The sequence below is a fragment of the Pinus tabuliformis genome, chromosome 4_2 (assembly GCF_031772625.1).
Source record: "Pinus tabuliformis cultivar Carrire ecotype Pingquan chromosome 4_2, CPIR1, whole genome shotgun sequence".
NCBI classification, from domain to species: Eukaryota; Viridiplantae; Streptophyta; class Pinopsida; order Pinales; family Pinaceae; genus Pinus; species Pinus tabuliformis.
In genome coordinates this window covers 79,062,457-79,084,057 of record NC_142304.1, presented here as the reverse complement: position 1 = coordinate 79,084,057, position 21,601 = coordinate 79,062,457, and the positions used below count along the sequence as shown (strand labels likewise).

General features: G+C 41.3%; 1 protein-coding gene across 8 annotated transcripts in view; it reads left to right on the top strand.

Moving 5' to 3' along the window:
• The window catches only part of LOC149168301 (15-cis-phytoene desaturase, chloroplastic/chromoplastic-like), a 300,807-nt gene extending 279,779 nt beyond the window's left edge, over positions 1-21,028 (top strand). For 7 of the 8 annotated variants that reach the window (XR_016259746.1, XM_089428225.1, XM_089428224.1 and 4 more), the window contains one exon: positions 20,526-21,028. Coding sequence is in view for 7 of the 8 variants with exons in the window: in XM_089428225.1 (XP_089284351.1) it covers positions 20,526-20,588 (63 nt within the window). In the remaining variant the exon portion in view is untranslated. Of the gene's footprint in view, positions 1-20,457 lie in introns of all 8 variants that reach the window. The other variant, XM_089428227.1, reaches the window with a different exon arrangement.
• Positions 21,029-21,601: the final 573 nt, after the last annotated feature.

Here is a 21,601-nt window from a genome sequence, read left to right as displayed (position 1 = left end):
GATCCCTCTCCAACCTGGAAAACCCTTTGGGCTCTCACGCTGTCTAGCCTCCACTGCCGTGAATCTCTGCCCCATCACCTCGATCTGCCTTAACAGATCCTGCACTGATTTGAGGAGCATGTCCGCAAATATTTCCCATCATCATCTGCCATCAGATCCCCCTGCTCTGCATACACCATAGGCTCCTCCCGTCCTGCGTCCACCACAGGTTACTCCTGTTTTGCATCCGCCACTAGAACACAATCTCCCTCTCCGTAGGTGTTCTCCAACCTACGCCCAGTGTCTCTGTACCTCCTACCTTTGTAACACATGTAGGGCTTTTCCCCCGGTGTCATAAATTGCTAGCTCCACAAGCTGAGCCAGATCTATGCTCTGATACCACTGTAATATCCCGTTTTAGGGATATCCCTCAAACCCAAGCAACTCCAACCCAATACGTGCAAATGATACAGTAACTGGGAAAGGAAAATAACGGTGATGCAACATATATTAATATAAATATGGAATATAAGCAAATACTCAAGAAATGCAGAGAGAAATGCTAAGCCATTTTATTATACTGAGCAATGGAACGAGTACAGGAGGTGATTAGAAAGATGGCACGTCGACTTGCACAAGGCAAGTGAAGAAATACACTCAGAATAGCAAAGGAATGGCCTCTCTCTGAACTGCGTCCAAGCTGCTGGAGAACTGCCGTGCTGCTGCTACTGCTATAAATCAAATGAGGATTTGGGGTTGTTCCCCTCAGAAAATGCTGAAACTTTGGAATCACACTCTACTCAAGAAACCCAGCAAAACCCAAAAAGATTTTTTGAAATAGCCGACCCCCGAAAATCACCCCCTTGGGGATCTATGCTGTCCCTCAAGGCTCTGCGCTGCCACTGAATAGAATCCACCAAAACTCAGCCCGAAACTCTGCCAAGATCCTCCAATATGCAAGAGTTGATCCCTTGCTCACTCTCCCAGCTCAAATCCTCCACAAAACCCTCAATCCAGAACTCCCACTAAATGAACTGTGTCCCTCTCTCAAGATTGCACAGTTATCCAAAATGCTCAGTTCCTCCTCACTCCAAATATCAATCCTCCTGCAAAATACTGCTGAAAACTAGCTTGCCCAAGCAGGCACTCAAAGTCCCCTGGGGCTAAGGGTGAGATCTACGAACGGAGACACTCGATGCACTAAACATTGTTGCAGACCAGCTAAACAGCCAACGTGCTCTAAGTCGAAGTGACTAGCTCAAATGCACATAATCGAACGACAAAATGAGGAAGCTCCCCTCTCCTTTATAGCATTGGCCTCTCTCAATCCCAAGGCTCACCTCCTCCAACGCAGTCCCTTTCTTGCCACGTGTTCCTTTCCATCTGCGTAGTCCCTCCAAGTGTTTGCGTGGGCCCCATCTCTGCGTGGTCCTTTGGCCCCCTTGGCTCCCCTTTAAGTCACAACGTTGTGCTACTAGGAAGTGACTTTATTCTAAAGGTGAGTTATGTCCCCCTTTTCCTCACCTTTTTATTTATAAATAACCATAGAAGGCAAAATTGAACAAAATTGAATATTCCAATTAGCCATGGCTAATTAGGAATATTACATGCCACATGTCACTGCTGCGACCTTCAACCCTGAAAACGCTGCTCAACAAACTACAATATGTCCTTTTTCTGTGACTATTTATGAACTTTGAATCCAATGCTCAGAGAGAAAGTTATGACGATTTTCCCAACGTTACCTGTTTGACATGGAATTCGGGAGCTTGCACAATCCGTAACTTCCGTAGATCATTTCTTTGAAAATATAGTGAACCAAGATCTGAAATTCAGTCTCGAGGTTCATCATGATTTCCGCTCAAATGGGTTTTAATTTCAGCTTTTGAAGCTTCGCAGGAAATCCCTACTAGAGGAGGATATGAGGGTCATTATTTATATGAATGTCTTGAGTTGAGAGGGTCCTCAACAAGTGAATGTTGGAGGGAGTTTAGGAGCCAAAAAAACATTATTAATTATTGACTATTCAATGACCACAACCAATTATAAGTGCCATGCCACAACCCCATAGGGTTTTAGCCCACTAACTGGGGTTACTAACGTCAAACATGAATATCTCTCAAATTGTGAAGAATTACTTGGCGTGCCATATATCAAGAGAAACATCTTGATGAGTAGAATCCATCTAGAGGAACCTTGACTCCGAATAGCGTAAGTTGCCAAGTCCAAATGCCCATGCAAGATCGGGGTAGCCCCTGGTGTTGCTTGGGTTGACATCAATGACAACCACTTATCAACACTGTGGACTCATCCAAAGAAGAATCCTCACCCTGAAAATCAGAAGGAATCTCCTTCCACTGTACCTCTATCATCCCCTTAGTGTGACTCAAGCATGAGTGATCAGGCTTCCAATGTCCCTTGGAAATGAAGCAGAGACCCTTCGTCCTCAGCTCATTTCTGCTGCATGATCCACCAAACCTGAGCAACTCCTCACTAGTCAACTGTCTTCTAAACAACCCCATGTTTTTCTCAACCAGCCTTTCAACCAGTTCATAAGCAACATGTGAAACTAGTTGTTCTCTCCTCCAAAGGGTCAACAATCTAGCCTGCAACTCCCTGCAAATGGCTTCACAATCTCCCATAATTGAAGACAAAATGGACAACATGTTTGTTTTGACCATGTCAGGGTGATTTTAATGCTGAAAAAGGATTGGAACATTTGAAGAATCAAGTCATCACACTCTAGATCCAACATGATGTCATAGGTTCAAAACTTGACCATATCCTCCAAAATTCAAAGCTTTTTCCCTAAGGTAAGATCCGTAGTGTTAGCTAAATCCTGAAAGGTCTCTACTATCAACCTGAAAATTCTCCTCATAACATTATCATTGAAAAGAGGTATGGGTGTGGTCAACCTCATAATGTGACTAAGACATGATGCAACTGGAAGTTTGACCCCTTCACAAGCATAGTTGGTTTTAGAGCCCAAAATAGTTTCTTTCCTTTTAACTGTCTCACTTTGGAAAGGAATGCATCCAGTTCATCAAGTTCGAAAAGAACTTTCCATGTGACTATCATGTGCTTCAAATCTGTCCCAAGAGCAAAAATTGTGTGCCCTATTTTCTGCCCCTCCTGCACATGTCTTAGTTGTTCCTTCTAAAGAATGGCATAGAGCCCCTTTGAGAAGGGTTTGTTATTTTGTTTGGGTTTTTGGTCTTCTGATGCATGGTGTTTCATGGAGCCAATTTCTGTGGTTAATCTTCTCAATTTGTTTAGGAGTTCCTCCATGATGGGACGTTTGCATGAGGACACTATTTTATGAGTTTGAGTGTATCTGTCACTAAGGATTTTGCCAAATACTTGGCATTCTACACTATTGTGCTCCATGTTGATTTTTGGTAGCATCGGATGTGCTCTAGCCATGAAAATTGGTGGAGAGGCTAAGGCACATGAGATCTCCAAGACCCAGAAATCGTTTGGAGAAATTCCACCTGAATGAAGAGATATTAAAGTAATTAATATTTTTAATGGGTTTTTAAGTTTAAACTTAGGAAAATAAAAATATTAATGTGTATTAATATAAAATGGGTGAGAAAGTTCTAAGTGACGAGGATCAAGCCAGTTCTAATCCTAGTCATGGATTAGGGAGTTAATCTTGGTTGTTGAATCTTCAACTAGAAAAGTATAAGAGGAGGCTTGAGGGTTAGTTGGAGATACACTAAGTTGATCAATCAATTCGATTTTCCGCGGCAAGTTTCGCTGAGAAATCGAGTTAGCGATCTGTTGCAGTGAGGGGTAGTTCGACAGAAGGCCGAGAATACATAGCAGAGAGGCAGAGATAATGTCAGAGAGACAGTGCAAAGGCAGCTTGAGCTGACGCAGAGACAACTAGAGCTTACACAGAGGCTTGGAGGGCTAGCGTTGAGGACACAGGAGGCCGAGAAGCTGACGCAAAGGCTAGCAGAGCTAACGCTGGGCAAAAAGAATTGTGCTGTGGTGTTTTCGTGGGGCAGACTAGGAGCTGAGAGGGTGACGCAGTTCCTAAAGGAAGCTTGGAGCAACTTTCGTTGTCCAGCTGAGGAACAGTCGAAGTCACTGTGGGGCCAATCATTCGGTTGCTGATCAACCAGAATATCTGTCTCCGGAGAAAGGTACTTCTGCCAAGGAAAATCTCTGAAGGGTGAGCCATTTCTGGCACCCTAGTTGTATTCAGAAAATTACATAATAATAAAACCCTGAAATATGCTGCACTGGTTTTCCCATATTGGGTTTTTCCAAAGACTATTGTCCAAAAATAACGGTATCCCTTGTGTTGTCTCAATTTATTTCAGTGGCTGATCTGTATATTTGTGAAGGTTGCTATTGTGTTTATTTCGATGTTTATATGATTAAATAACTTGTTAATGTAAAGAACAAGTAGGAGATAATAAACCAGAAATAGCAGTAGGGATTTCTGATGTGTTAGATTCAGAAATTTCACACGGTATTAGAGCAATTGTAGATCACAGGAGGACTGAAGACACCAACAGAAATTTGAAAATTTGTAGCAGAAGCAGCTGTCCCAAGAGACAACGTTGTTCCAGAGCAGAAGGAGTTGTCTCGAGAGACAGCGTTGTTCCAGAGCAGAAGCGGTAAAAGAAGAAGTGACGTAGAGCCTGTGTCATCATTTCGAGCCAAGGGAAGGGCCAGCGTAGAGGCACAGAGAGGCAAAAGAGGCTCATGAAGAGCCATGTCATCCTGCTCAGCTAGGTAGGATTGACGTAGTTGGCCGGAGGAGTAAACTCAGCCATTGTCGGGAGTAGACAAAACCAAGGTAGAAGGAATCACTACCTCGACAGATTTCTAGCCAAGGAATCCAGATCCGAGTTGCAGTTGCAAGAAAGATTGGAGAGGAGCGATTCGGCAATTGGCTAAAGGATTTCCAGGATGGAAATAAGGACTCAAAGGGAGATTTCCGGGGAGTCGAGGCTCAGAGAGAGTCTAGAAGAGGAGCTGAAATGGTAGTGAACGGACTGAGGGATCCTGACAGGTTGGATGGGGCTTCCAACTTTGTCACCTGGAAGGCCAGGATCCTGGCAGTCTTGGATCGACATTTCATCAAGGACTTTGCCTTTAAAGTAGTGGCTATCCTAGTTATGAGAAGTGTGAGGAGGTGGCGAGGGCGAAGTGAATGATCCTAGATAGGGTCAAAGATCATGTCATACCACATATTGCTGAGAAGAACATAGCAAAGGAGATGTGGGACACACTGACCACCTTATACCAAGGCTCCTCCGTGCAGTGGAAGATGCTATTGGAGAATCAACTGAGGTCATATCAGATGCATAAGGGAGAGGCATATAGATCCATTCCTTCTTAGGTTGGAGGAGATTCGCGACCAGCTTCCTTTTGTGGGGTCTACACTGGATCCAGAGTTTATGGTTAGGACTGCCCTGAATGCAGTCTCCGAGGAGTGGGAGACATTTGTCCAAAGTATTTTGGGCAGGGTTACTCTTCCCGGTTGAGAGGAAATGTGGGCAAGTCTTTGACAAGAAGAGATCAAGAGGATGACCAAGGTGGGGAGTAGTGGTAAGGGACTTCGAGTCAAGAAAGAGGAGGAGGAGGATGCAGCTCTAGCATCTGCGGGACAACAAGGGAAGAGGTAGAAGAAGGATATCTCCAAGGTCAAGTGCTTCAGTTGTGGGGAGCTAGGCCATTATGCATCCCAGTGTCCCAGGAAGAAAGGCAAGGAGAAGCTTTTGATTCAAAGACAGCTCCAACTAAGGCGGAGAAAGTGGTAGAGACTAATAACGATTGTGCCATGAGTGCTCATGCACTCTAGAGAAGAGGTGGGGACACATCGAGTTGTAGTTAGGAGGACTACATGCTAGGGGCAGGATCCTTGAGGTGCCCAAACTCTTGGATCACATCCGGCTACGAAAGCCCTTAACGACAATAGCACGATGACAGGTGTTGGGTTTAGCAAGATGTGATGGAGTGACAAGGTAGTGCTAGAGTGCAGAATTTTGTAGCATCGCAGTGGAGGTTGCAGTAGTGCAAGAGGCACATAGGTGTTTGCAGCGACGTAGTGGTAGCAGAGGGAGCACAAGATAGTAACAAAGGTAGCTTCAACATCACGAGGCTTCCAAACTGACCGGGATGTCATTATTTGGGTGAAGTCAGTTGCTTACTTCTAGGTAACTGAGTTGCAGTGTAGTTGTTAGCAGTGGCAGTGCTATGGGTAGCATGATGCAGCATGTTGAGAGGGAGCTGCAGTACAAATGTAACTGTAGCAGTGGCAGTGGCAGTGTCATGGGCGGCAGTACCGGAAGCAACAGTGCAGTGGATGTGGTGCAGCAGTTCTAGCATCAACACAGAGGACCGATTCCGAGGATCAGTGTGGTAATTCTATGGTGAAGCATTGCTAGAGAACATTCTCGCTAAGAGGGACTATTGATTTTTGGTAGCATTGGATGTGCTCTAGCCATGAAAATTGGTGGAGATGCTAAGGCACATGAGATCTCCAAGAACTAGAAATATTTTGGAGAAATTCCACCCAGATAAAGAGATATGAAAATAATTAATATTTTCAATGGGTTCCTAAGTCTAAACTTAGGAAAATAAAAATATTAATGTGTATTAACATAAAATGGGTGAGAAAGTTCTAAGTAGCAAGGATCAAGCCAGTTCTAATCTTAGCCGTTGATTAGGGACTTAATCTTGGCCGTTGAATTGTCAATAGGAAAAATATAAGAGGAGGCTTGAGGGTCAGTGGGAGATACACCAAGTTGATCAGTCAATTCGATTTTCTGGGGCAGGGTTTGCTAAGAGATCGAGTTAGTGATCTGTTGCAGCGAGGGGCAGTTCGGTAGAAGGCCGAGAATACATAGCAGAGAGGCAGAGATAGTGTCAGAGAGACAACGAAGAGGCAGCCTGGGCTGACCCAGAGACAACCAAAGCCGACGCAAAGGCTTGGAGGGCCAGCGCTGAGGACGCAGTAGACCGAGACGCTGACGCAGAGGCTAGCAGAGTTGACGCTGGGAAAAAGAGCTGCGCTGTGGTGTTTTTGTGGGGCAGACTAGGAGCTGAGAGGCAGACGTAGAGCCGTAGAGGGTGACACAGTCCCTGGAGGGTGACATAGTTCCGAAATGAAGCTTGAAGTAGCTTTCAGTGTCCAGCTGAGGAACAATCGAAGTCACTGTGGGGCCAATCATCTAGTGCTGTTTAGTCAAAATATCTGTTTCTGGAGAAAGGTACTTCTACCAAGGAAAATCTTTGAAGGGTGAGCCATTTCTGGCACCCTAGTTGTATTCAGAAAATTACATAATAATAAAACCCTGAAATATGCTGCACCGGTTTTCTCGCATTTTCTCTTTTCGGGGACGATTGAACGGTGTCCCTTGTGTTGTCTGAGTCTATTTCAGTTGCTGATTTGTATATTTATGAAGGTTGCTATTGGGTTTATTTTGATGTTTATATGATTAAATAACTTCTTAATGTAAAGAACAAGTAGGAGATAATAAACCAGAAATAGCAGTAGGGATTTCTGATGTGTTAGATTCAGAAATTTTCACACTCCACATATACCAAGAGATTTCCCGAGACTCCCATAAAATTTACATATTGCTAGTAAATGACAGAAATACCAACAGAAGAGTCTTCTGTCACTTAAAATATGAATACACAGTGAATACAAAAAGGGAAATTGCACCTGGAAAAATACTTCAGCAAAGCAACTAAGCAAAACAATGAGGTTTGGAATGGGCTAGAAGAATGGTCAGCCCCTTGACCAAGTTCATATCACTCTATTTTCCCAGCCAAGTAAGCTTCCACGTCTAGTTCCAACTCGTCTACGCGCCCAAATATTTAAACCACTACCAGACTGTACCATGTATTTTATCTCAGCCACAGAACATATGTTGGCACGTGAATATGTCATGTGCTATCCTCTCGTGACCCCTTTATAGTTAATTATAGCTACGCACTTTAATGTTAATTTGAAAAGTACACTTCAATGTTCTGCAGCGAACTACTTCTCGGCTCCCTTGTCTTCAAATGCTACTGCCACATTTGAACTATTCACACCTGCTTCTTATCACAAATCTAATCACCAGATTTCCAACCAAAACGTACACCCGAACCACTGCTAAGGAAGCAAATCCTTTGGATCCTTGACCCTGGGAAGTTTCGTCCAGCACCTCTACTGCCAGATCCCTACTTTTATGCCCCGCACTTGAAACAACTGGAGCGACTGGCAAAATTTTGAGCACCACACTCGTTTTAAGAGAAATACCAGTCGTCGGGTCTCATACACACTTGATTGATCCAACGAATTAACAGTGGATGCACCAATCACGTGCTCTGTCTGGTGACTAAATTCAGCATGTCTCCTCAACACAGTGACTTCTGGTAGCACATGATCTGATTGTCGCACAACAGGTGGATCATCATATTACCACGTTCTGACCCAAGCAACGCTCCTATCCCATGCAATGCAATTCCTTTCGGCAACTCGATAACGTTATCTGACTCGGTTTCCACGAATTATGGTGGTTGGAAAAAATTTGCGGGCACAAGTTATTTAACCGCGACTCTTACACTAGCTGGCAATGGGAGCTAGTCTACGACACTAATGTAATGATACAACCAAGTTCAAATTATGCTATTTCCTCTTGACACTTGCTGAGAACTTATTCAACATCTTTAGAAAGTCACTGTGGCCTGTACAATTGTGTCAAGATTGAAGGAACACATCCACGACTCTTTAAAATCACCCATGTAACATGGTCATCAAGCCTCTTCAACTGGAGCTGTAGCTAATCTACTCTATACATATTTTGACAGGCTCTAAATAGCAACCATCAGGCCTGGTTCTATTAACGGTCGCCGGAAGCTTCACAAAAGTACACTCAGCTCGTCAATGAAATTTGACTTTGACGTGATAATTAAAAGATTTTGACGGGGTCCACTGGGTTTCTCGCAGTTAGATCAATTCCGTCTATTAATCTCTTAATCTGAAGCTTTGTCTGGTCCATCGAGATCTAGCGGTGCCCACCATATACAGACTTTCACAACTACAATTTGGTGCTTGGTCCGGTCACGATCTCCACTTTTGAAACGACGACTCGACTCTGGAAATGAATCAGAAAGGTGACAGTGAACTCACTTATCCCACCGATGACCCTTTTGTTGGTTCGGCTTCAGAAAAAAATGCTTCAACGATTTTTAGCGCAATTTGTTCTAGAGATTGATTTGACTTTTGGCTCCTAGAGATCATCCTGTCATTGAGCAATAGTCTTTGTCCCTCTAAGATTTGGAGTAAAGCTCAGCCACCTAAATATAAATTCTGAGCAATAAACAATGCAAACTAGTCTCTAATATTAGAACTCCACTTCACTGACTCAATTAACTCCTGAAAGTGGTGGACGAGTTCTGCTTGACAAGGATAATATCTCAGTCTTTGCAATTTAGCCTTCACGATGGCAATGACACATTTCCTTTAGCAACGGTTTGGAATGCTAAAAACCCTTCAACTTGCCTTTTCAAAATTTGGCTTGAAATTGATCTGCAATTAAAACCCTTAGGCTGGCAAGAACACCAACTCTGATACCATTGTAATGTCCGAAATGGAACAATTTGGAGTTTTCTTAAAATTCTAACTCAAAAATACTTCAGGTAAAATTTCCATTCATAAATTTGTAGCAATCGAACTCAACCCAAATTTCACCATTAAATTATCATTCATTTAACAGAAGATTGCCATGTAAAATAAAAACAAATAGAGCACTGCAATCCAATGACAAAATGAACAGGAAAATTCTCAGCTTTTATTATAATAGATAAAATGGGGTTACATGCATATACAACCCAAATAGCTGAGATGAAAGTTGGCCTCCAAGATAATCTGTTACACCTCTATGTTGGCCCTTCAAACTGAACTGAATTGTACGACTGAGCTCTCCTATGAATTTTGAATGAATTCACCAAGGGTAGATGGGTCCTCGCCCAATCTCATTGAATCACCTGAGGGTTTCCATCCTGGGGCTACCAATGGAGTAGAGAACCAGGTTCTTAACCTCTCATACAAGAAACAATATCAAATCCAAGATGTCCTTCAATGGCCTCCTCCTTCTCTTTTATAGATCTGATGGACCCCTCTAGAACCTCCTATTTTATTATTATTTTAATCATGCAACTCTTTTCCCTTTTTTTATTTTAATTAAAATATTCTTCTTAATGCAGGAAAAGAGTAAATTGTCCACCATGTCTCCTCAGGTCACTAAAACTCACATCTAACCATCCCATCATGTAGATCTTCTCGTTCTGGTTCCAATGAGCTATTACACTAAGGTGTTCTATCAAGTATTCCTCCTTGGAATGCCACCTTAAGCGTAATTAATTGAGTCAGGCCCAATAATAACTCAGTTTTCTAGAGGTTGTCAGAATGTGCCAGAACGAAAGGAAAACTGTGTGGATGATGGAATATACCAAGCGAATGCCCGCAGACCTCATAAAAACTCCTCAAAGCCCCTCCAAAAGCCCCTAGGCTCGTTGATGACACCAACCTGCACCTATGACCTATCTGCCCCCAACTTTGAAAGTCCATCCTAGCCATGTCATAAGGAATACCAAAAAAAGGAACATTACACCCTTGTAGGAACGAAGGCATTCGGGTCATTAGAACTCTACGGTAGGTATTATTAATGAGGCCTTAGCCTCCTTCCCCTGGACTTCTTTCTACAACCCTGTGCGAGACTTGCTTCAAAACAATTATGGTGAAGGTTCTCACTTAGACTAGGCATCTCACTAAAAGTGACCAAGATTTTGCATTTCACATTTAGATTAGATCTCGCATCTCATCTAGGTTTTGAGTATCAAGTTTGCATCATTTGTCAATTTAGTAACTTGGAATAATAGTCATTGTTATGCGAGTACTTCCTAATTCTAAGGCACTGGTCTATCACTGGTATATCTCAATAATTTAATTGGTTGTGCTTATTAATCTCACTTGCCATATAATCTAAAATCAAGTTGCCTGGATATTCACTTGTATCTCCCAAACTCGTTGATTTTCAACAGGTCTTTTGTCCTTCAGGGACTACCCCCCTTAGCTTTCCTTAAGACATAGCTTAAATGGAGTGAGAAAGGATTAGAGTGACAACCCCTGCTCTAAGTGTTGTCACATTTGGTGTACAAGTCGGGTGACAATAGGTCTAAGAGCTTATCTCAGTAGGTTGAAGGAGAATCAAAAGTCTATTTCAAAGGACCGAGAGTCTCAGAAAATAGACAATTGTCCCTGCCTGCGTTTCAGTCAAAGATCGAAATTTTTTCCAAGGATCTTAGGCAAGCCGAAGGGCCTCAGACCATTAAAGGACGAAATACCTCAATCCCATCTCAATTGGCCAAAAATCTCAGACAAAGCTTCTCTAGTTAGACCTCAAAGACAGTGCTGGTCATGTTACCCACTTGTGGGTGACACCCATAGGTGAAATTTTTATCCTAGATTGTGTTTAGCCGACAACTAGCAACCCCCAAATAGCTCGATGTGCCACTATCTTTGCCACCTGAGCTTGCCATTATGCACCCTTGCCTATCTCTAACGATCATATGTTTGAGGTGGGCCTTCACACCCCAAAGGTATGTCTTTCATTATGAGTTGGTATTTTTGCTTACTTATCATGGACACTTCTCGGCATGGATTAGTGGGCGATTCGGTAGAAAGAATGGGCTTAGTCTGCACTCTTGTCCCCTCGTTCAACTTGGTGGTTAACCTTGTATCCTAGTCCCGTGGGATCTCCTTTATTGGCTACCAGCTTTAGGGATAACACTACATGGGAAATCTCGATTTTGGTTGTGTGGTCCCGCTCCCTGACACCGCATACATCACTCCCCTCCACTAATTATAGCCCCTTTCCACATATTTCCCATCCAGGGCTAGATTTGTCCATTGAGTCCACAAGGAGTTAGCCTTCACCTCCCCTTGTTCACACTTTGGGTTGGGCCTGGAATGATGCCCGGAGGTCGATGCAGCGAAAAAGAAATTAAAAAGCATAATTTGGCCACTCTCACCTTGGCTGCTAGGGCCCCTATGTGAGCCCCTTGCGTCATTAAGGAACCCATGATTGTCCCAACTCCTTGTGGTCGATGAACTTCCCAACCTTAAAGGGGTATTCTTTGCTATATCACTCACATCATGTTCTCATTCCCTGGAGTGTCAAGATGTTATAAATGAAAAATCAATAAAAGGCATAAGGCATATGAAGAAGGGTGGAAAAACAAAAGTCTGGGTAACTCATGTACCACGATTGCTCCCTCCTACATCTATACACCCATGTGTGGGCTTCCCTTGCTATAGCTACCCTTGTACCATGGCATCTGGCTTGGAGCCTTCCCTGTTGTGCCATTCCATTACATGATTATTTCATGAGACACCTTCCATCTAACGAACGTACCATGGACCTTTCATTCCCTTAGAGGTTGAAAACACCAAATAGGGTCCTTGATTAACCTACCTTTTGAACCTAGGGACACTTGTACATTCTAAAGTCCATTACGGAAGGGCATGCCACTATGAAGTGTGTTCAACATTGGATAAACCAACGCTCCCTGTGTGTTTTACGACATGGACTAACTACCTTTCATGGATCCTTATCTCTGGCGATGCGATCGTTGACTAACACCTATGGGTTTTGGTCTAATGACAATCGTGATTCCCAACAAGCGGTATCAAAGCCTAGGTCACAAGTTCGATACACACTCGACTCTCATTAGGGGGAGATTGTTGGAGATTGGATAAACCAATTCTCCCCATGTGTTTCGTGACATGGACTAACCACCTTTCGTGGATCCTTATCTTTGGCGATGCGTTCGTTGACTAACAATTGCAGGTTTTTGTCTAATGGCAATCGTGATTCCCAACAAAGTGCCCACTTGGTTCCATGATTTGTAAGTTCATTTGCTCAACTACACTAATGAATTGTTGTACTGGAAGGTGAGGAGACGCATTGGATCTTATGCAAGATTTCATATGGGTCTTCATCTTAGGGTGTGGTCTCCCTGTACAGGATCCAAGCCCTCTAGAGGGCTTTGATGGCATTTATAGGGTTTTCACTGAGAGCCATGTGTGAAAATTCGAGAATCCACCCGAACCACTACGGCAACAAACTGATATTACTTCTTCTTGTTAATCGATGCAAGTTATTTACTGTGTTCTACTGTAAATATCGAAGTAAATACAACTGCAGCCTTCACAACTTTAAATAATATGCAGAAACAAGAATCTGAGCAAGAAAGAAATAACACACACAAGTGACACCGTTGTTTTTTGGACCAATGTCCCCGGAAAAATCCAATGTGGTAAAACCGATGCAGCAGTTGAGGGTTTTATTTTTTTAAGCAGTAGTAATTCTGAGTACAATTTGTTGGATGCCGAACTGTCTATCCGATACAGAGAGAAACTGCGCAAAACAAATAGTGAGATGTGTCACCCTGTCACTAGAAGAACCGGCTCTAATCTCATTGGAAATCAGCCTCTGCATCCCTTCTGTGTCAGCCTCTGCGCAAAACTGTGTCAACCCTACATAGTCTTTGCATCACCTCTATTGGGATTGCGTTACCCCTCCTTCTAATCCTCTGTTGGCTGGAAATTTTAGCTCTCAGCCTCCTGGTCTCACACCCCGACTCTCGGCTTCTAAAACTCGATTTGCTCAACAGGACTTCGATATCCTTCTCAGGCTCTGTGCTACCATAGCATAGCTCTGCGTGGCTGAGCGTCAACCTCACTGGACGTTGTTCTGCCCTCTTTGCCTTATACTCTCCGGTCCAGGAATACTTCCCTCCGGATACTATCCTTGCCTGTCACTGCAAAAGATCACTTTGAATTCCTCTTCCGGCAGCTGTTGTGCTTTAGAAATTCAATCTTTTGATCTCCACTTGATGTGTCTTCCAAATGTCCATCAAGCCTCCTCTTATAATCCTTTTGTTGAGAACCAACGGCCCAGATTAGATCCTAATCAATGGCTCAAATCATTTTGGCTTGATCCTCATCTTCTTCTAGAAGTTTCACCCACAGTTAGATTAATACCCTTTAATTATTTTAATTTCCTAAGTTTAGACTTAGGCACCCATTAAAAATAATTAATTATTTTAATAAAACTGTCTCCAGGTGGAATTTCCTAAAACGATTTCTGGGTATTGTGGAATACATGTGTCCTAGCCTCCCTGCAAATTTGGAGGGTTAGAGCACATCTGATGCTACCAAAAATCAACACCATGGACCTCCACTATAGTAGAGAGCAGATAACCACACCATGGGATCGTTCAACACCACTCACTGCTCGCTCGTATTCCACTTATTTGATGATGATGATGCACCTGGACAACCTTTCCCAACCAAATACACACTTGCACCACACACTTGGAAGTTGATCTAGGGCCTAGATGCGGTTATGTCTCACCATGGGAGACAAAGGGAGGGCTTGCATCAATTGTTCCAACCCTTGCAGATGGGATACATGCTTGTGCAATTCAATTGGAGACCCATGAGGATGATTTTGTGCCCCCACAACCATTTAGGGGCACCACATGTCATTTGCTTGGAGATCAAGGGGCCTTCCCCTTCATCACTATTTCTGGAGCCCATGTTGGACTCGTTTGGCCTCTCAACGACTTTCCTAGCTACTTGTCTATCATTTCCTCTGCCTTGAGAGGCTTATTTTTCATATTATGGAGCTATTTGGTGGGCTTGTCAACAAATGGTTATTATTTGTATATTAATTTTATTATTATGGGCATCATTAGTTCTAATCGCTTAGAGGATCATAGAAATTGATGAGTGGTTCATTTCCTTCCTCGTCATCACTTGGACTTGGTTATCTCTTCGTGAGAATTTCACACTTATTTCTTGGTTGTCTATTGGAGATATTTTGATGCATTTCGATATTTTTGGAGCTGAAATTTTCGTTCTCTTGCAGTCGTCTTCTTGATCTTGGATTTGGATATATCTCTTGTTAGCTTGTAAGTAAATTTTGCTAAGGAAATTTTTCTTATGAAAGAATGTTTAATGTGTGGAAATTATGCAACTAGCTCTTGTTCTCTCACGCTTTAATTATTGAATATCATTGTAAAAGAATGTTAGAATGCAAATTTGTGCATGTTACTCATTGATAACAAGTAGATAAATGTTCCTAGTGGGGTAGAATTAGTTTTCTTTCCATGAAAGTCCATAAATCTTGGGTGAGTAAATGCTAGAGTGTTTGCTAGGGCATCATTTTCTAGCCTCCTTGAAGATGATTTCGGCCAAATTTTGAAACACATAGACTCCATAGCTCAAGTACAAGGCACTAGTCTGAGCCAATTTGGTGAACAAACCTTTTCCCTTCTCTTTTCCTCCCTTTTTCCTAAAATTTGGCCCTAACCTAGATGGCCTACTAGGGTTTGGTGCGAATTGCAATAAAGAAGAGCTCTCACAAGACCGCTTGGACAACCTTCTGCGTTGATGTTTGCTCTAACTATCCTCCAAATTTGAGCTAATTTTGACGGTCATATTGTGAGAAAACTCAAACCCTAGACGACACTCTAAAAATCATCTTGAACGTCTTGGTAAAGGTTCTTCAAAGGCTACAACTAAGACATGGGGACATTTATGGCACTTAGCTAATGGGTGGTTACTCAAGGTTATTTTATGTCAAGCTCCATCTAGGGGCTTCATTAGTCACAAATTAGTTTAGATAGACCTCAAATAAGTAGAGTTCACCTCATTTGTCTTTTCATCATCACTTGTAGATCGATTCGGCCTCTTTGAGAGATTTTGGCCTATCTAAAATAAACGTGTATCTTGTGGAGATGTGATCTTTTGAGGAGTATTTGCTTGTGGAGACATTCTCTTGCTTTGGAGACATCATTTTGGAATAATAAAGGATTGGTTTATGTATTTTCTTGTAAATATTCTATATTGTTGAATATCTTTATGGCTATTGCATGGAATGGTTATTATTAGGGCTTCTATGTGTTAGTTTTTATTGAGCATTTTTCAATGAAATCTTGGAAAAGTATTGTATATATTACCCTTAAGATTATTATGACTATGCTTTGAGTGATCCTTAATGTTAAGCTCTCCTCAATGATTTTATTCCCTCGTAAAATGATAGCTAGGGTTTTGAAAACTAGGATTTTTCATTGTCCCTTACTCCATTCTAGGGCTTGATTTTCCATAAGTAGATCTCCCTCAAGGCTCCATCGCCGAAGGTTAAGCACTGCCCTTTCCACATAGGTGATTACACTATAAAATTTTCCCAAAACCTAAATTTTGTCTCTACTTAAATTTTTGGCCCTTTAAGGCAAGTCAATAGGCTAGGTTTAGGGCCAAATTCAACTAGGGTAAGTGCGTTTTCCTTTGGAAGGGTGCTATATTTGGTTTGTAATTGATTGCCTCAAAATCATCCCATTTCCACAATGAATTCCTCCTTTTTATGGCTAACATCACAAGCCTTGGGCAATTTTTCCCTTTGGTAAACCCTAAGCTAGCCCAAGGCTTCAACTTCAGGCTTTTTGAAGACTTATTGTCCCAAATATTAATGATATTCATCCTACCAAGCCTTTTATTGGCTTTGTGTACCTTGGTAGGCTTGTTATCATTGCTTATTCACTAAACCCTATGTCACGTGCCCGTTAGATAGATCTTTGGAGGACACGTTTTGCCTTGTCTATGCTAGTTTGAGCCTTGTCCTTAAGTTAAGTGTCTTTCCTTGGCCTATCCTTGTCACTTACATAGGGAAGCCTCCCTTGTGGTGAAAATCACTAAAGAGCAGGAGGTGGTGGTTGTGTTGACAGTGGGCCCCACCACACAATGTTGTCATTTGGTCTAGTCCTTGTCTTGTGAGACCTCTCTCAAAGTAGTTGTGATCATTTTGGGCCAAGTCGCCTGAAAAAGGACAAAAAGAGAAGGTACACAAGTGTATGAAAGTTTGAAGTGTGAATATAATGCATGTTCACTAGATTAAATCTCATCTAACCCTTTAACAAACTATTTTGTTGTTGAATCAAGTTGTAGTTATTTGAACCTTAGTTTACCAGCTTTGAACTTCTCCATCTTCATTTTTTTCTTATCCTGATTAACATTCTTGAGGATTTCGCTACTAAATATCACCTCATCCTTCCATGTACCTATTGGATGCAGTCTCCATTCTTATCTTCCTTATGTGTCAGTTCTCTTGCTGTTCACAATACCGTGCCCAACATTTGTCCCCCATCACCCCCCACCTTCTCCTAACCCTCAAGACATGTTGAGGCACCGATGCTTCACTGAGGCACAAGGGATTATTTTGGAAAGGAAATGGCAGTAATGTTCCATTCCTTCCTCCTATTGTGGTCCATTGGACTTATAGAACCCATGGGTGACTAGTAATTGGACTCTGGTTCTCAATACACAGATTTATATCCTTCATCTTCCAACCATTGTTTTCCATGATGGGGTTGAAATACCCATATAGCCAGAATCATTTCCTTCAATTTCTTCAAATTTTTTCATGTTTTTGTTGGTTTCTCCTTCTACATATGCAACAACCTGCAATCAATCCCAGCAGCCCACATACAAGACATTTTGGCAGGAAAATGATCCATGGCAATAATGAATGGCCTGGATTTATTGATGCAATTATTGATGACAACAGTTTGGGGGGCTTTGTTACCAGTCACTCTCCTATGGTCTCTTTTATACAGCCACAAGTGGAGATCACAGCATCCACAAGTGTAGTTGCCTCCGTTGACTAGAGAATATTTTCTGGAAATTAGAAAAGAACACTGTAGAAGAGTGATGACCCATTAATTGCTATCCAAAGGCAAGTAACTGGAGTAGAATATTGGTTAACGTATAGACAGAAGTTACTCTGTGATCATATGTCAAATTGCTCAAATTACAAAGAAGTTTATTATTTTTATTGTTTAGTACTGAATTTGCTGCAGTTAGGAGTGGTGTGGATTAGGTAAGAGGGAAAATGCTTGATTATTCAGTGGAAAATGGTAGTGGTATTTCTTAAACATTTAGCTCCATTTACGCTGCCCGTTAGGTTAGCTCAGCTGTCATTAAGACAGCCTTAACTCGTTGTAGGGTGGAATCTGGGTAGTATATTAAAGAAAATCTACCGTAGTATTTATGCAATTGTAGTGACATCTATTAAATCAGGCCAGCTGTCCTCATATAGGCTGTGCCATAAATTAATATTTTTACTAAAAAAATTTAATCTTTTTTTGCATTAAATCTACCTTCCAAGATATTGAAAATGTATGTTGTTCCATTGTTTACTATTTCTTTAACGCAGGGCCGTAACCTAAGTCACCTGACACAGGGACACAGGACACGACAGACACGGGGATTCGAGTGTGAGACACGGACACGTTGACCCCCCAGAACAGGACACTTTCGGATACGTTATATATATATAGATTAAAGATTAGATATTTCTTACACAAATTCTCATTCATGATACAAATTCATTGATTCAAACATAGATCTTCATCTAGATGTAAGTTTTACAAAGTAACATTATGCATACGAATACAATTGTGACATAAATGATAAATCATAATACATATTCAATTCATCAATGATCCAATAGGAAAAAGACAATATAGTAAGATACTGTAGTTTTCTCATTAAGTTATTAAAATCAAAATGTGTTACATATGTAGTGCAATGCCAATGGCAAATAGAAATAGAAAATACAAAACAACTACAAGTCTACAAGCCTCAAGGCAGTAGGTAGCTCATGAGTCATCAATCCTCATCATCAAAATCAGCATCACTGTACTCATCAGAAAATGCACTTACCTGTTGCTTGAATCTCCTTGAAAATGCTCCCACACCCTTTGCTCTTTGCTCTCACACACCCACAGCAAACCCACAGCCAAGAAGAAAGCTAAATGTGAAATTAGAATGGCCAAATTGGCCTTTTAACACCGCACGGAGGTCTTTTTTTGGGATTCGTGTCCCAGAATCGGGACATGATTGTGTCCGATCGGGACATGATCTGGACACGTTTGGAAGGACACAAATCCAACCGAATCGTGTCCGATTCGCCCGATTCGGGACACTATGGGCTAGGGGGACGAATCCAGTTTCATAGGCTGTAACATTATTTTCTGTACATTTAGAAATGTCAATTTGCCTATGTAACCAAATTGGCTTCTTGACCAGATGTGATTTTTGATAGCTGAGTTCCTTATCTTCACCAATCCAGTATTGTGTCCTTACAGTTTATTATGTTATGGGTTAGAAATGATGGTAACATGTGGCTCATTTCTTAGATGCATATGTACATGTGGCGGGATAAATGTTATTGCATGCATCTATTCATCGTCATGAGCCATAACAAAAAGGACCCTAGGTTTGTGTACTGAGTGGGTGAATACTGTCTACATGATTTTATTGTAGTGAAGCATTGATGATCACATGGTGACCCAGGCAGTGTAATGGCTTATCTATGTATTTTTGAATTGTTGTCACTATGATCGGTTTAAACTTGGTCTATGCATATATGATGTTTATTTGTCATTATGTCTGACTGTGACATGCAATGGATTGGGGGACTTCCTTGTCTGTGCAAACCTGATATCTTACCCAAACATGGGAAGATTCTCCAAGATACATGACAGCACATGTGAGCAATCGTCTTTTTATGGGATGGGCTATGACCATTAGAGGGACTCCATGGGAGGTTTGATCTATAGCTTTCCCAATGAGTGGGGTGTTTGTCCAGTCACCCAGTGTACACAAGATTGTTCTCTCACAGTCCTCTAGTGCTCGAGGATGTTTGCATTTACACTGACTTATAATTCCAAGTTTCATCATCTTCCCATGTTTTCGGTGTGACATGTTACATCCATTCAGAACATTTTAGGAACATGGGATGTATAATAGACTGTAGTCATCTATCAAAGATTGTAATTTCACTTTGCTATCCATGTTCTGTCTTTTTCCTTTCTCACATGGTACCTGGAATATGTCATAATGTCTACGTAGGATATATATATTTCATTGTTGAGCAATTTTGTTTAGACATCAACCCTTGCATGGAGCCATTTCCGTCGTGTTTTTTTAAGTTTTCACCTCAATCTTAGTTATTCCAAATCTCTTCCAAGTGTTGGATATACATAATACCAACAATAAATCAGCTGTTCATTGTCCTGTTATGTAAAGCATGCCATCCGAACTTGCATTGCAAATAATCATCAATGACTTGGAGAATCATTGAAAATTTATCACTGTGAAATATGTTGCCATACTGTAAGAATGCATTTAATTGATTTTCCTCATTCCGTTAGATAGATATTTTCATTTTATTTGCATGATGCTTGGAAGCATATGGAAGATAGGTATTGTATATAAAATTTATCCGCTGGTTTTCTTAAACTCATTCTCTCTCTATCCGTGAGTTTGTTCTGTTAATTTCCATTTTAGAGTTTCCTCATTTAATGAAGGTTATTTTTCTGTGTAATATGTAGGTTTGTTGATCATTATTTGCAAGCTATAAGATCCACCTCTTACACCTTAAATTTCAAATCTTACACAGGACCATAGCTTACTTGCAGTTCAAGCTGGACAGAATGAAGTGGTTGAAGCAACCTTTGCATAGTGCAATCAAAGGTGATTTTGTGTGGGAAATATGCTGATTTATCCAATCAGCAGATGTCATTGTAAGGTGGAATTTCTGCGTTTGATTGAATGTTTGCAATGAAAGGATTTTCAAGGGAGATCTTAACCTTATTTAATTATATTTGTGAAAGTGCATGCTTTTTTTCTTTTCTTTTTAAAATATTTCTGTTGAGATGTAGATTTGAGAATCTTAAATAATTCTCTCACTACATGGGAACCAGCAAAAGGCGCCACCCCCGAACAAAATTTCAGTTGAGTTGCAATTTTCTCTCTTTTTGAAAAGGACGTGTCAACAAAGAAACTAAGTATGCAGTGAAAATGTTGACATTGTCTTGATTAGGAAATTGCATGGAAGATTCTATTCCATTTGAATTTGTATTTTCTCACAAAAAAATCAATGTTCTTGGAGCATTTGCCATACATGTGTTGTAAACTTTGGAGACTTGCATATGATAACTTATTTTCCTTAGCTTGATAATTACTTGTGATGTTAGATGTTCTTTTATTACTTATTTAATTTTGTTCATCATGCAATTATGAAAAACAAAAAACTCACAAAGAGACAAAGTGCACAAGATATAGGCTCCAAGCAAGTGGAAAACCCCTCCAAGCATTTGGTACGAAATCCTGAGCATTTGGTACGAAATCCTCCACAGAAGGTAGGACCTATTCCTCTTCTTGATCTAGCATGGAAGGCTCATAGAGTTTCAAATTCTCTACATTCACAACTATGTAAATGCGCATATACGGTGGTAAAGTGTCGATAGGCATTACCACCCACGTTTTCTAGTATCTCAAAGGGACCATACTTCAGAGCCTTGATTTTCTTACGAGGCCCCTGCAACCTCTCCTTGTTCAACTGTAACCATACTTTGTCTCCCACCTTGAATGACTTGTCTATTTTGTGTTGATCATGCTTGGCCTTATACTTCTCCTACGACTTATGCAGTGTTTCTTGTACTTGTAGATGGATCTGTCTGATCTTCCCTATAA